At 40.9% G+C, this 16,746-nt stretch overlaps 1 protein-coding gene across 5 annotated transcripts in view; it reads right to left on the bottom strand.

Annotated features, from left to right (window-relative positions):
* Positions 1–16,746, bottom strand: part of ATP13A4 (ATPase 13A4) — a 173,468-nt gene that overhangs the window by 106,253 nt on the left and 50,469 nt on the right. For 4 of the 5 annotated variants that reach the window (XM_050779097.1, XM_050779096.1, XM_050779099.1 and 1 more), the window contains exon 4: positions 3,990–4,136. The exons of the other annotated variant lie outside the window; for it this stretch is intronic. In XM_050779097.1, the coding sequence (XP_050635054.1) occupies positions 3,990–4,136 (147 nt within the window). The remainder of the gene's footprint in view (positions 1–3,989; positions 4,137–16,746) is intronic. 5 annotated transcript variants of the gene reach the window in all.

Below are 16,746 nucleotides of genomic sequence, written 5' to 3'. Positions count from 1 at the left end.
GTCAACAGTACAAAGTTACAGTTAGAGAGAAGGAATAAATTTCGTTGTTCTTTTGCAGAGCAGGGTGACTATGTTTAGTAATATTGTACTGTACTGGGTCCCACCCTCAAGGATTCTGTTTTGTCTGCAGTGCATTCTGGGCATAAATATTTTTAATTTTCCTCAGGTAATTTTAATGTTCAGCCAAAGTTGAGGAACAGTATCTAGAGCTTCCTTTTGTAGCTACTCTGCTAAATCGCTATTTGAGAACTTCAACTAAATTTTTCTGCCCTTCAGTTTCCCCATGAATACATTTAGGCAATTGGACAGATTATGTCTATGTTCTACCTCAGCTTCTCTCTAGATATTCTATGCTCAAGAATGTTATCATCATTATAACCATTAGATACATTTTAAAACTGGAAAGACCATATAGCTGGCACAAAATAAGTGCTCAATACATTTTTTATTAAATAAATGAGTGAAAGCTTTGCAAAACCACATCAACCAGAAATGCAGTTTAAATCCCTTAGCTCCAAGGTCTAGGTTACCAAAAATGAATGTTAACTCTATGCCATAGGTGTATGTGCATGTACACATGTGCACGTGCACGCACGCGTGCACACACACACATACACACACAGAGAGGCATTCAAACTTACCAAATAGCATGTAAAATGCTGTATTTTTTTTATTTTACAGAATGGATTTATTTCAGCAAGGTTGGTTGCAACATACTGCATTTAAAAAGTATATCTTATTTCCAATTTATAGTGAATTGCCAGTAGGAATGACACACAATCTCTAATTTGCAGATTTCACAATCTGCAAAGGAAATATTTGTAAATGACAGGCTCTAGGGCGTGTTAGCCATCATGACACATGTTGGAATCTCAAGCGTCTTGCCTCACAATTTGCTTTTCTCTTCAGTATTCTTTGCAATTTTGCAAATATAGCAGGATTGTAATCACAGCTACTATTTTGGGGGCATGTTAGGACTTTTCACATGTTATGTTTAGTCTTTTCCATCATCCTGTGCTAGGGCAGATATTATTTTCCTCTTCACTTTGCACCTGAAGTTCATTTTGCTTAAGTAACTTGCCAGGAATTCGAACTCTAGCCCACCTGGCTCCAAAGTTCAGTCTCTCAAAGGATATCATATTCAAGCTAGTCCCAAAGGAAAATCTGAAAATCCATTGACTTCAGGATTAAAGCTGTATAAAGTGATGGCTGCCTACTTATTAATTACATAAATGCAAAAATCTGTGTTAGAAAAATTTTAAAGGACAAATTGTGGTTCCAATGTGAGGCCCCTGATCAGTTTGAGAACCTCTTATCAAGAGGCAGAAACCACACACTGAGGTTGAAAAATGTATAAAACATAATAGACATGAAACATCTGTAGATGAAGGCAGCAATAATGAGAAATAAAGAGGCTACTGGTAAGTTTTACCTCAGGCCAGAGGATAGAAAATTCCATTATCTTCCGACAGTTTCTTAAGCCATTCCTCACAGAATGAGAAGAATGGCTCCATCCTAGACCTTTTGAGCACATTTGCGATTCCCCCAGGAGAAACCGTCTCTGCCGGGAGTTTATCTGCTTCCCTATCACTCTCAGAGTCTCTGGAAGCTGGTAAGAGAGTGTTAAGCACAATATTTGCAAGAGATGAGGTTGATTTGCCCATTTCCTGGAAATTCAGACCAGGAAACAGCAATTAGGAAACCAAATCTCTGCTGCGGGGTGAATTTCATCTTTCTGCTCAGGCATCAGGAAGATTTCCTCTCCCCGGGCTTTCTGCTTGTGATTTCTTGTTAGAACATGTTATAAGAGCAACTTGTTTAACAGGTTAAGCACTGGGTGTTAGCTTTGCCTGCAACTCTGCCAGATGGTCCTTAGCTTCTCCTCTTAGCCTATGTTTCCAAACCTGACATAGTTCTTTGCTGTAATCTTCAGACTTCCTTTAAACCAGTGATCTCCAACCTTTTTGGCACCAGGGACCGGTTTTGTGGAAGACAACTTTTTCGCGAATGTTGGGGATGGGGTGATGGTTTCAGATCATCAGGCAATCGTTAGATTCTCATAAGGAGCACTGTAACCTAAATCCCTCACATGAGCAGTTCACAATATTAAGGATTTCACTCCTATGAGAATCTCATGCTGCTGCTGACCTGACAGGAGGCAGAACTCAGGCGGTAATGCTTGCTAGCTTGCCGGCAGCTCACCTCCTGCTGTGCGGCCTGGTTCCTAACAGTCCATGGACAGGGCACCGATCGGTGGCCTGGGGGTTGGGGACCCCTCCTTTAAATGCCCCTAAATGTTACCCTCTTGATAATGCTGTTTTTGTCATCAAGGCTGAGCCCGTGACAGCTCCTCTGACTTTAATGAAAGTTTTGTTACTAGCATAGTTCATTGAAGTTCACAAATGACCTTAATACCCATCGTCTCATTGTATGTTCATGACAGCCCTGAGAAAGGCAAAGAGAGAGTATTACTTTTATTTTATAAATAAGAAACTCAAGACCAGAGAGGCAGTAACTAACCAAACTGCCTATGCCATAGCTGGTAAATGAAGGCAGTACACCTATCACAACTTTCCATTTCAAGACCCCTGCCCCTCCTGCAATTCTGTGTGTTGACTTGGCCATTTCTTCATTGATCTGTTCACTTATTTATTTGATGCTACTAAAGATGCTAGAATTTCAGAGCAATGAAACTATGAGAACATAGGCTATCTGGGAAGCTTACTTCTCCAGGTGAATGGACATCTAACAGATTAGGGCAACTATTATTTGGAGGTACCTAACCTCCTTTGTTTTTGTTTATTTGGGCAGTTAAGACAATTGGGCAGGTGGAGCACCGTAGCTCACCCCTGTAATCCCAGCACTTTGGGAGGCTGAGGTTGGTTGATCACCTGAGGTCCGGAGTTCAAGACCAGCCTGGTCAACATGGTGAAACTCCGTCTCTACTAAAAACACAAAAATTAGCTGGGTATGGTGGCAGGTGTCTGTAATCCCAGCTACTTGGGAGGCTGAGGCAGGAGAATTGCTTGAACCCGGGAGGTAGAGGTTGCCGTGAGCCACGACAGCGCCATTGCACTCCAGCCTGGGCAACAAGAATGAAACTCCATTTCAAAAAAAAAGACAACTGGGTAATAACAATTGACAATAGGAAAATTGCTCATAATTTACTTTTATTATTTTAAATAACTGACCTTGAGCTCATAAAACTAAACAGCTGACTACCCATACATAAATGTAAGAGAAAACATTCTGTCTTACAAAATGTTTTTAATATGAATGTTAACTAGTCATAATCCAAGCAGAACTAATTTAATAGGGTGAAGACGGAGCAACCCAAATACATTTGAATGACAAGAATTCAAATAAGGTCATATTTGCACGCATAAGCAAACCTCCTGGGATATCCCTGGGTGATTACCTTTAATATAAGATTAACCCGGTTACATAGATTGTAATATAGGGCACAATACTATTAAAAGCTAATATGTAAGAACTGGGCTGGGCAGTACATGCCTGTAATCCCAGCTATTAGGGAGGCTGAGGCAGGAGGATCACTTGAGCCCAGGAGTTTGAGGCTGCAGTGTATTATAATCATGTGCCTGTGAATAGCCACTGCAACATAGTGAGATCCTACCTCTAAGAAAGGAAAAGAAAACAGAACAAGTATGTATTGAGCATCTGCTATATACCTGGAACTACTTTAATCTTTGTATTTCTAAATTTATTGAATTTTATCAATTAATATTAGAAATAGACATTATTATCATCATCTTGTAGATGAGAAAACAGGCTCAGCAGAGTTAAGATCAATGGTTGCACTATTTAGAAGGATGAAGCTGAGATTTGAACTGTCTGGCTCCAAAGTTCACGTTTTAAATATACACTATCAAATGAGGATTGGCACCATGGAGGAGCTGCATTTAACTTTACACTTGAGGGGAAAAGGGTGAAATCTCTCCGGCATCAGCAGTAGCCATCCGTTGACTTACCTTTAGGTCTGGCTTTCTTATGGCTCTGTTTATGATATACTCCTCATCTGTAATGACAGGGTGGTCAGGAGTGAGACCAAATGCGCTGTTTAATGCTGACAGGTAGATCCATATTACCTTTTTCCAAGAGTAAATTTGGAATTCATCCTGAGGAGATAGACATCAAAAGCCCCATGAAGTTAAGAGAGGTCAGCAGGCTAAAATTCAACCTGAAAAACATCCTTTTAATATAATTCTGTAAGTGTTTGGAGTTCGTGAACGTTCCAGACAGAATGGTTTGTCTCTGAAAGATGATGGATATAGAACCTTGAGGGAAAATGACCTGTCATCATTGATTGAGGAATCTGGATATGAAGATGAGGCACTGACACGTAACAAAGCTTGAGGGTCAGGAGGCTCATTCGCAGGTAAGAACTAGTTCACTGCATCACCTTTCAGCCCATGGCCTGATGACTATCCCCATCTTTCGAGGCTTAACTCAAATTCCACCCCCTACAGAACAGCCTCATTAACACCCTTCCACCAGGGGGAAAAAAACAAAACCTGTCACTTTGTTAACTTCAAAAACATGTTAAGTGTCCCTCTCTTGTGGTCTTAATCACTTTTTGCCTGTATTCTCTTAGTTCTTCTAGACTACCTGGAATGTAGGGACCATGTTCTATTGTTCCTTATCCCCATTCATGTGGAGCACTGAGACCTGCTCAGTAAGAGTCCGAAGAATGGATGAAAAAGACTGAATCTATGTACTGAACCTGCCCAAGGTAATTGTCAAGATGTTAGCACAGGTGTGGTTGAAGAAGGCACCTTATTGCATGACCCTAATTAAAACTGCTTCCCTTTGCAGTTCACTGATTACTTCATCACAGAGTAAAATTAGAGGGAGAAGCACAGGATTGAGAAACAGATACCACAATGGTCCCTTAGAGACTGATCTGACAGTGGTTATTATCTGAACGGGTAAATACTAGACATAAAACCCACTCAGATGACTGATAAACCTCAGGATTTAAGAAGTATAAAAGAAAAAGTCAAACGTGGGAACAATGTGATGCTTGGGAAATGTAGGTCAGAGCTGGGAATTGTGTCCACCACCACACCCACTTTTGCTATGAAGAGTGCCCTAGCTGACTCTGCAAAAGGCAGGGAGGGGAAGATACAATCATTGTAGCTAATCTCTTATATTGGTCCTCCTAAGAGGAGACCATCTGGATGCCTTTGCTCCTGCTGCCTCCTTGCCTGTAGTACATATTCTTCTCTCTTCTCCTTAAGTCTTTACATGGCTGGAGTCTACCATCCTTCAGGGTCCAGGTCAGAGTTCATGTCCTGAGAACCTCCCTAATTTCTCTGGGTGATCTCTCCTCTAAGTCATCAGTGTTCTCGAGATTCCCAACACATTTTACCCTTTGCCTATCCACCTTACCACTTCTCTTGGACTGTGGGTGAGAATTGTGTGTGACACATGTCTGTACTTCAGCCAGGCTTTGCACAGATTCTGTGTGCATGTGTGTGTGTGTGTGTGTGTGTGTGTGTGTGTGTGAAAAAGGGAGAGAGAGAGACAGAGAGAGAGAGAGAGAGAGAGATGAAGAAGGGAAGGAAGCCAACAAAACCTTAACAGAAATTGGAATGTTAATTAATCAATTTTAAAAGCCAGTGAAATTGGCTGTTATCCTATGGATTTAAAAAAAAAAAAAAAAGGTGACTAAGTCAATTCAAATTAAATTGTATGGAGTTAAGAATGATGAGCCTAAGAATGGTGGAAGGGAGCTAAATTTTCAATGACTAAGCCAGTGATCTGACAGACATGGTCTAGGTATGGTAGAGTAGGCAACCAACTCTCTTGAACAAACCTTGACACAGTTCAGCATTATATAGCTTTGCTTTTGATTTCATCAAAGCAGTTTTTAAATAAGAACTTCCCATTTCTAATAATAGTTAATATTTATTTCACACTTACTGTGTTCCTAGCACATAATGCCACATACGTATTATTTCATTTAATGTCAAAACCCCTATGGAATTGTTGCAGTTAATTATTCTCCCATTTAGTTGGCATGGAAAGAAAGACATACTTGGTAACTATTAGAGCAGGGACTTAACAGTCACATCCCCACTCTTGCTTGCCTCCTCGCGTCCCCTCCAACCTTCCACTTTATTCTACAGTTTTGCTAAAAAATATAATTTGATTGGACTGCCATTTTTATGTCGAGCCTGAACTGGGACTTCTAAAGAACATAGTTTCAATGACAAATTTGGTAAGAAAATGTAAAATTTGTAGGTAAACAGGAACACAAATCATAAAAGAGCCATCAAGATCAGAGACCTCTGGCCACCAAGTGAGGACAATTAGGAAGACAGCAACTAATAATCATCTCCAGTGAATTAAAATAATATTAACAACTAATTTTCATATGATTATATAGCAGTTTGTAGAAATTTTGTTATGTTATCTTATTTTAGGCTTACAATTCTCTAATGTTGGTATTATAATTATCTCCATTTTGCAGATGAGAAAACTGATCATCAGCAAGGCTAAGAATTACTCAAGCCAGTCTGAAATTGGTAGTAGGAATAAAACTGAGACTTGAGTCCAGATCTTTCCATTCCAAATCTTGGCCCCTTCTCTTTATTTCAACAAGTTGTCCCATGGTGTCTATGGCTGGCATGTAAAAATCACCTTGAATTCCGCACCAAGTGACAAATAGTATCCAGTTTCTCACAATGTGCTCTCCTGACAGCATAGAACCTAATTCCTGAAGTCAAGCTGTCACCCTCTGGCCCTGTGTGACAACAGACAGACCTCCAGACGGTAGTGCCTAAAAGGGGAAAAGCAAAGTGTTCAAGTTCTCAAAGGCCATATTAACCCAGTGCACCAACTGTATGCCTTAGTCTAGGTGTGTATTAAAAACTGACATTCACCTATATACCTATATCTTCTTATAGTTCATAATATTACCAAATCAAAGGTGCTTGGATATATTTGCCTTTAAGCTCATTTCCTGTCATCCCCATTTACTCCTAACCCCAATAACTCATAATTCTGTATGATACAAAGTAGAATTATATAGAAAAAATAAAAGATAGGGCAGCTAGATGACCCTTTTGCTTAGAGTAGGGGAGTGACACTGACTTCTTTCTTATATATTACCCTGTTGAGGACTCTGTCAAATCACCCAGCTTTTTAAGGGGAAAAAAGCAAAGAAATGGAAGGAAAGTACACCAGTGTGAAGTGGTCACTTCAAGCAAAATCACTGACTTCTCTTTTTTCATTCTGGGATTGTTGAATATGGAAAGAGCACAGGCTTCAGGCCTGAACTCACATCCCAGCTCTAAACTGTCTTACAGCTGTCTGAAGCTAATTTTCTTTATTTAGAAAATGGAGATAATACCAAATTTCATGGATGTTTGAAGGATTAAATGAAATAATACATAATGTGTCTGATCCAAGGTTTGGCCCATAGCAGGAGGCAATAGATGGTATGGTTCTGTGCCTCATTTTTCATAGCATGTTGTTTCTGAGATCTTTCTGTAAGTAGGAACTTACTCTCCCTTTGAGGAAATTCTAAAAGTCTCTCAATTTTTCCTTTGTGGAAAAGCAGCATCTTTACCTGGAAATGGCTTTTTCTACTTTAGTCTGTTTCCCAGCTCTCTTCAAAGCAGGTAATGATTTGTAAAATACCTAAATGTACCAGAGGAGCTACCATTTTAAATAATTGGTTTATAATGCAAATAATCCAAAGTGCTTGCCTGGCAAATCTGGACTTTTTGCAAACCTCAGGTCTCATTGAGAAGGCTTTACCTCCTCTTTATCAAAAATATTAACCAGATCAGTCCTTGAACTCTAAAAAAAATAGGTTTTACAAGAATTCCAGAGTGCATTTCAAAAGTCAAATGCACAAAAAGGACCAGTGTTTGACCTGGACTGAAAAACAGAGGAAGAAACCTGGACATTTTTTATTTCCTATGGCTTTGTACTTTCTGACCCTGGAAATGCCAGATAAACTTTTAGATTTGAATGAAGCAAGTTATCTCGTGATATGGCTTGGCTGTGTCCCCATCCAAATATCATCTTGAATTATATTTCCCATAATCCCCACATGTCATGAGAGGGACCCAGTGGGAGGTAATTTAATCATGGGGGCAGTTACACTCATGCTGTTCTCATGATAGTGAGTGAGTTATCGCAGGATCTGATGGTTTTATAAAGGGCTTTCCCCTTTTTGCTTGGCATTTCTCCTTGCTGCCGGCATGTGAAGAAGGATGTGTTTGCTTCCCCTTCCACCATGATTGCAAGTTTCCTGAGGCCTCCCCAGCCATGCTGACCTGTGAGTCAAACCTCGTTCTTTTATAAATTACCCAGTCTCGGGTATGTCTTTATTAGCAGCGTGAGAACAGACTAACACATCTTGCTTACCTAATTCTATCCTTTTACCATAAGAACCTCATCCCTTGAAATTTAAAAGCAATATAATGGTCACTTCAAGTTCAGGCCAATGCTGTGACTTCTCTTGTGTAGTTCACTACACAAAAAAATATAATTCTGAGCTTGCCTTAAGAAGAACCCATTTCAAAATTCCAATGAGACATCAGAAAATGAGTAATTTTCTCCTGGAGATGGATACGTTGCAATGCTAAAACGCTAAACTCTAGCTAAGGTGAAATACCTAGAGGATTATGGATAATGTAATAATAAATTTCTCAGGCTATTCTAAAACACTGCACTGCCTTTATAGGCCCATAACTTTGGTATAATTCTTTCATTTTTATATCTTTCATTTTTTTTCTTTCTCTTTCCCTCTCTTGGCCAGACTCGCTGATGCTCTTAACATCCTGACCTCATATTCCCAATGTTTTTTAGCTTGGAAAAAAGATGACATTGGCTAGAATATAGGATTTAGTTATAAGATACATAAAGTTCTAAGTTTTGGAGAAATTCTCACAATAATTATTATCTCAGTATATGTTGTCCAAAAAAAAAGAGGGAGGGACAACACAATGAGGTTATTAACAAAGCAAAGCCTATGTTTATGTTTGTATACAAAACAAGGAAATCTAGAAAACTCAGTATACATTTTTTGGAGAGACCAGGATTTGGGGCTTGCTCATTTTTGTAGTTGTTTTCTGAGGGGAAATGGAGCAGTGGATTAGCCGGTTCATTGACTGAAACTTCTGGAGATATAGTGTGTAGTAAAAAGTTGACTAATGCCCATGGAATGCCTGCATGCCAAGCAGTCTTTATTTCAGAACTTTACACATATCACATGCTTAGTCCTCACAAGGAGACAGGTATTATTACTAGCCCCAGTTAACAGAAAAAAAATGGAGGCAAAAAGAGGTTAAATAACCTGTCTGTTATGAATTGAGTTGTGTCCCCTCAAAATTCATGTGTTGAAGCCCTCACCCCCAATATATCTGGAGATAAATCCTTTAAGAAGGTAATTAATGCTGAAAGAGGCCATAAGGGTACACACTAATCCAACAGGACTAACGTCCATATGAGATGAAGAGACACCAGGAGTGCAAGAGCACAGAGAAGAGACCCCATGAAGACAGTGAGAAGATAGCCTTCTTCAAGCCAGGAAGAGAGGCCTCACCAGAAACCAACTCTGCTGGCCCTAGATCTTGGACTTTCGGCTCCCAGAACTATGAAACAATAAATTTCCCTTGTTTCAGCAAAACCCAGTGTGTGGTATTCTGCTATAGAAGCCTAGCAGGCAAATACACTGCCCAAGGTCAAGAGCAGTGCTGGGAATCAAATCCAGGTGCTCAGAATCTAGAGTTTATTCTTAAACCACTTCACAACGCTGTCTCTGTAGAATCTGGTCACTGGACAGAGAGTAATTAGACCTCTAGTTCCAACTCTAGCTCAACTCTCATCTTACAGCTATGGGACCCAGAGAATTTTGTTTAATTTCTCTATGCCTCCATCTGTAACATGGGAGAAACATAATCTCTACTGGCAAGGACCAAATGAGACAACTATATGTAAATACCTAAAAAATTGTTAAATCATAATATAAATGGCCCTGTATTATAAAGGATAATAGCCTCAAAATGATTTATCTTAACATTGAGTCATTTCTCAGAGGTCAGCTCACAGAATCTCAGAGATTTCTGGCAAGATGTCTAATGAAAAACCAGACTGAAATGGGGCCGGGTAGGGGAGTGCGTAGGAGAGCAGGATTCGGAAGTAGGAATGTGTACCTGAAAGAAACATAATGCTATATTATTTTCCTCAACTGTGACATTCCACTTTAGTACCCTTGAGATGAAATTCTGGAAGAAACAGTGAGACTACTTATTACAGATTCGACTTAATTCAACTTATAAATTAATTAAGCCCTGCTGTGGCCATGTGCTAGGTGCCATGGGGAATGAAATGTAAACCACAATCACTGTCTTCAAAAAGCTTATAATCTAGACTGTCCAGGGGAAAAAAAAAAGGCTGAGAAGTTCCAGGAATAGAAAGCTTATAATTTTAAAGGCTCAAAAGCTATAAAAAGGAAAGCAGCATAGTGAGAAAAAAAAAGACTCAGGACTTAGGGAAAGACTTAGGTTTCAGTTCTTTGCCCCCACATTCCCTCTACCTGCGTCACTCTCCATGTGCCTGCCCCCAGCAGCCACTGTCACCTTTTAACTCTTATCCTTTGGTGCTAAGAAAGCCTTCCCTGACTGTTTTGACTTAGACAAATCTCTATTATATAATCCTACCATAACCATGAACCTTTCCTAAGGAGTACTTTTAAGAGGTGGATTTTTATATTTATTTGTGTAGTGATCTGACTAACTCCATGAGGTCAAGAACCCTGGTTTTATTAATCACACACACTCACACACTTGCCCATGAGCCAGCACTGTTGGCTGGCATGCAATGTGTGTTCCTCAAATGTAGGAAAGAGAGACAGAAGGAAGGAAAGCCTGGCTTTGATATTTACTGGGTTGTAAAGTCATTTGGTCTGTCTCTATCCTCATCTGTAAAATGGAGATGATAATGCCCATTTTCCAGGGTTGTTATGAGAATTAAATAATCAATGACATACTGCTTTATAAACTGTAAAGTGAATAGTATTTTAATATAAGGTAAAAAGCACTACAGCGGTCACAAATGAAAACCCAGAGCTAATGCAGGACAGGCGATTCACTCCCTCCCTTCTGAACTGGGGCAAAGAATGAATCAACAAAGACTTAACAGAGAAGGGGATATAGCTGAGGAATGAGGAGATTTTAGTAAGTAGAAACAACACCTACTTTTTACATTTACTTGAGAAAGAGAAAGCATGTGTGTGTGTTGACTCCTCACTAGCAAATCACTCTGTAAGGACAAGGATTTCCATCTGTGTTGCTCACAGTTATGTTCCCAGTGCCTGTGCCACTGTCTGATACGTGGTTGGTGTGTAGTAAATACTAACTCACTGAAAACAAAAGTGAATGAATGCATGCATGAATGGAGGGGAGAAGGAATTATCAGAAGAAACTTCATGGGTAAAAGCAGGCACAAAACCGTGTCTTGTTCCAGTAGAAAGTGGTCCTGCTGTGGGAAGCATGGGCTGAGAGACCGAGTTGCAGAGGAGGAGTTGGAAGGAGAGGAGGTAAGGGAGTCCGTGAACACAGATGCTGCCACCTGACAAGAATACTGGTATGCTGGCCAACTTTAAGATGACATTTGCGTGACTGATTTGCAGAGTTTCTAAGTTTTTGAACTAACGCTCCTAGCCCTGACATCTTTAATTGAAACTGAAGCGAAAATGCTCCCCATTAAAACATCAAACGGAAGTGCCTTGAGTCAGGCCAATTTGCTAATCATCACAAAGTTCTCCTCTGCACATCATGGGTCTTTGACAACATGTAACCTACAATGACAATGAAGGGAAAAATGTGTTTGTAATGACAATAAAGATGGAAGCTATGAAAATCATCAGGAGCATCTGAATTCAAAACAACGAATATAAATCATGTCATTTGCATAGAAATGTGACATTGCTACTGATATTGGTTAAAATTCAGAAGTAGATGAATAATGAACACAATGCCACTTTTTAAATTATAAAATAAAAACCTAATGACTTTTATCTTTCAGAAAAAATCTCTCGGAGTCCTTAATAAGAGAAGAAGAACTGAAAATAAACTGTGTACTGAAGACTTTCAGTCACAGTCTTTTTTTCTTTTTTTTTTAATGTCAAGAAATGACGGCCGGGTGCGGTGGCTCAAGCCTGTAATCCCAGCACTTTGGGAGGCCGAGGCGGGCGGATCACAAGGTCAGGAGATCCAGACCACAGTGAAACCCCGTCTCTACTAAAAATACAAAAAATTAGCCGGGCGCGGTGGCGGGCGCCTGTAGTCCCAGCTACTCAGGAGGCTGAGGCAGGAGAATGGCGGGAACCCGGGAGGCGGAGCTTGCAGTGAGCCGAGATGGCGCCACTCACTGCAGCCTGGGCGACAGCGTGAGACTCCGTCTCAAAAAAAAAAAAAAAAAAAAAAAAAAGAAATGACTACCTAATCAGTATCTGTGATAATGATCTGCAATCTTACCAGCATGAGATTGATGATAAATAGCAAGTACTGATTTTTTAATAACATGAAGAACAGATACGCAACACATTTTCAGGTAGGAGTCATCCAGTCCTCCTTAATGGAAAATCGTTATAGTCCAGCTATTGTAATATAATTCAAATAAAATCTTTTTAAGGTGTCATTTTAATGCAAATAACTTAGCAGCAAACTTTTAAACTATTGGTGCCCAAAGCTTATTTTTATCTAAGTCTCAGATAGTAAGAATGTTTGAAATAATTGAGTTCTTGTCTAATTACATGAAGACTAATTTAGAACCTCATTTATTTGGAGAGTCTCTGGCATAGCAGATCCATTTAAAATGACACACAAGAGCAGGTAATTAAAAATTAAAGTTGAAATCAAGATGAAAAAGGCAAGACCGAAGCTGGCTTAGACTGCTCTGATTAGCTGTAGAGGGGCAGTGAAATTTGACAGGGGCTTGATAGACTGTCAAAGATGCAAAGAAAGAGGCAGGATGATGGAATGCAGCTCCCAGGGGCACCAAAGCTTTTTTGAGTCTTTCCAGTATATGTCCACTTACAAAGCTGGCTACATGCAACTAGGAGAGATCATCTGGCTGAGTATGGAAGAGAGCTGGAGATTACCAGTCACAGAAAACCTTCCCTCATGTCCGTTGTCCCAGAAGGGAATGCCAGGCTCCTGGGTAATGAGGAAAAGGCACATTACCCAGATAAGCAAGACCACTAGACACGGGTGCCCCTTGTGCATAGCAAGCTCTTTTGTATACAACACTTTTGGAATGGCTTGAGCAATGACACACAGACACACAATCAAAATGGTCTTTGATCATGCATTTTAGTTTGCAAATTCCTTTTACATACACAACAGCCCTTCATTCTCACACTAGCCCCATTTTACAAGTGGTGAAATTGAGGTCCTGAAAAGTTACGTAACAAACCTAAAGTACTAGGACAAGAAATCAAAACGTTTGACTCCAAATCCCAAAACACATCATCTCCTCATGTAGTGACACTCTTTTTTTATTCGCTCTTAGTGGATTTTTTTCTCTTTCCTCCCTCTTCATTTTCCTCTTACCTATTTTCCTCCCTCTTCATTTTCCTCTTACCTATTTTCCTCCCTTCCTTTTCCATTTCCTTGCCCATTTCCTCTTATTCTTGTCTGTGCCATAACTCTGCCAGCAACTCAGAGCACAGCTCAGCTGAGCAGACCGTCTCAGATCTGGAGAGTTTGCTGACGGACCCTGAAAGGCAGAACGCGGTTCTGTTTCTACTGCAGCGAAAGCATTAGCCTCTGAGAACGAGGTGAGGGCACACAGATGTACTTGTAGAGTACAGTTAAACTATGTTCATGCCAGAAAACAATAGTCTGGGCCGGGCGCGGTGGCTCAAGCCTGTAATCCCAGCACTTTGGGAGGCCGAGACGGGCGGATCACGAGGTCGGGAGATCGAGACCATCCTGGCTAACATGGTGAAACCCCGTCTCTACTAAAAAATACAAAAAACTAGCCGGGTGAGGTGGCGGGCGCCTGTAGTCCCAGCTACTCGGGAGGCTGAGGCAGGAGAATGGCATAAACCCGGGAGGCGGAGCTTGCAGTGAGCTGAGATTCAGCCACTGCACTCCAGCCTGGGCAGCAGAGCGAGACTCCGTCTCAAAAAAAAAAAAAAAAAAAAAAAAACAATAGTCTGATAGATTCTTAAGTTCCCTTGGAGGGTTTGATCTATAAAAGGGCCCAAATGGAGTCTTCCATAGATACTCATGCCCCTGCTCTGAGCCCCGGAAAGCAAATTTTACCCCTGCCCCAGAAAGGCACTCAGGCTGTGTATGGGAGGGCCACTCATAACACTTCACTAAATCTGGATTCTTCTCTTTCAGATGATAAATATATACCGTCTGAGCCATCAATCAAATGTCTAGGTCTCTATTTCTCTCCCAAGGACCAAGTGAACAAGCGAGCTCCCAAATGGAAGTGAAAACTAGTTACAGCAGTTTTTCTCTAAATATGGCCCCTTACCAGAATCATTATCATCACTTGAGAACCTGTCAAAATGCAATTTCTTGGGTCTCAATCCAAATCTAATGAACTAGAGTCTCTGGGACTAGGACCCAGCAAGCTGTTCTGATAGTCTCTCTAGATTATTCGGATGCCAACTGAAGTGTGGGAACCCTGGTCTAAATACAGTTCAGTGGAAAAGTCCTTGACTAGGAGCCAGGACTCTTGGGACTTAGTCCTAGTGAGGCCCCTCACTCACACGTGGGCTAGGGGAAATCGTGTCACCTCTCTAGCCCCGTTTCCTCCCCTATCAAATGAAGAAGTCTTATGTGGGGTGCCACGCACTCTTCTTTTGTACACATCCTGTGAGTCTTCAGGAAGGATGACACGAGGCATCAGCAAAGCACAGCTCCAGCTCAACATCACCAATATTACTTGCTCTTATTCCACAATAATCTCTTGCTTCCTTCAAGTCTTAAAGCTTATTCTCCAAGAATCTCTAGTGAAATTATAGTTGAACCCGAACTTGTGGGAAGATGCCCCAATTATCACTTGTATCAGCTAAGCTAGAACAAAGAACAAGTATTTCTTTTCTTTTCTTTGTTTTTTATTTTTATTTTTTGAGACAGAGTTTAGCTCTTGTTGACCAGGCTGGAGTGCAATGGCACGATCTCGGCTCACTGCAACCTCCGCTTCTTGGGTTCAAGAGAGTCTCCTGCCTCAGCCTCCCGAGTAGCTGGGATTACAGGCATGCGCTACCACGCCCGGCAATTTTGTACTTTTAGTAGAGACGGGGTTTTTCCATGTTGGTCAGGCTGGTCTCGAACTCCTGAGCTCAGGTCATCCACCCACCTTGGCCTCCCAAAGTGCTGGGATTACAGGTGTAAGCCACCACCCCTGGCCAGAAGAAGTATTTTTTGAAGGGACCAAGATCCAGAAATGAAAGGTGAGGCTGGTCCCAATGGAACAAGTCAACCGAGACCAACTTCCTCCAGTTCTCAGTTTCATGGGAGTTTAGCCTCATCTCTGTTAGATTTCAGATTGAAATGTAGATTTTTCTGGCCAGTTATAAGGCTTATTGCTATCCTCCTCTCTCACTGCATTAAATAGAATATGGACCTAGAGAGATGGTTATATATAAAAGGAAGCTAAACTCCCAACAGAGGTTGATTTATCAAGAATGTGGTTGTCATTCTGGGTCATTTGGACCGATGCATTCTTATAAACACTCCGTAAAAGTCAACCAGAAGAGAGTCCTCTAGAGACTGTCCTTTCACTGTCTTTAACAGAAACATCCACTTCAGCCCGTCAGCCACCACATAGTCACAGGGTCACTATCACATGCAGGAACTGGGGGTGCAGCAATTAACAACTTAGAAATGGTCACTTCCTTTGAGAAGCTGACAGTCCCGCAGGGATGATGCACGTTGTCTGAGTGCTATGAGTGCTGTGAGGAATTGGTATGCAAGCAAATACAGGGAAACCCACCCAAAGCCAGGGGCTTTTATGAACAGAGAGAGGCAATGACCTCAAGGGCAAGATGGCTGCATTTTTTACCCTAGTGTATCTGCAGAATGTGACACGCTGTCATCAATCAACTGGGACACACAGCATCCTCCTCAGAGGGATGCTCCCCACGCCTTCCCTTCTTTTCTTCAGGGGTCACTCCAGTGCAGGGAGTGGGTTATATCAGGAATCGAGAGGAAGGGTCAGTGGGAACCTAGTAGCCTATACCCTGACTTGACTACTTCACACTTCCTGTTATTTTTAGCTATTAACATGGTTGTTCCCTGCTCTAGCATTCACAAAACTCACAATTTTAAAAGAAATATATTGTGAAATAGCTCTTCTTAATCAAACCTTGCCATCCACAATTTTTTATTTAACTTATATTTTAAGATAGGGGTACATGTGCAGGTTTGTTATATAGGTAAACTTGCTTCACGGGGGTTTGTTGTACAGATTATTTTATCACCCATGTATTAAGCTTAGTACCCATTAATTGTTTTTCCTGATCCTCTCCCTCCTCCCACCCTCCATCTTCTGACAAACTCCAATATGTGTCGTTCCCTTCCATGTGTCCATGTGTTATTATTTAGCTCCCTCTTATAAGTGACAACATGAGGTATTTGATTTTCTGTTTCTGCATTAGTTTGCTAAGGATAATGGCTTCAGCTCCATCCATGTCCTGAAAAGGACATGATTTTGTTCTTTATTATGGCTACAGAGTATTCCATG

This window comes from Macaca thibetana, chromosome 2 (genome assembly GCF_024542745.1).
Source record: "Macaca thibetana thibetana isolate TM-01 chromosome 2, ASM2454274v1, whole genome shotgun sequence".
NCBI classification, from domain to species: Eukaryota; Metazoa; Chordata; class Mammalia; order Primates; family Cercopithecidae; genus Macaca; species Macaca thibetana.
The sequence above is the reverse complement of the archived record's forward strand: the minus strand, read 5'-3'. Positions and strand labels throughout refer to the sequence as shown.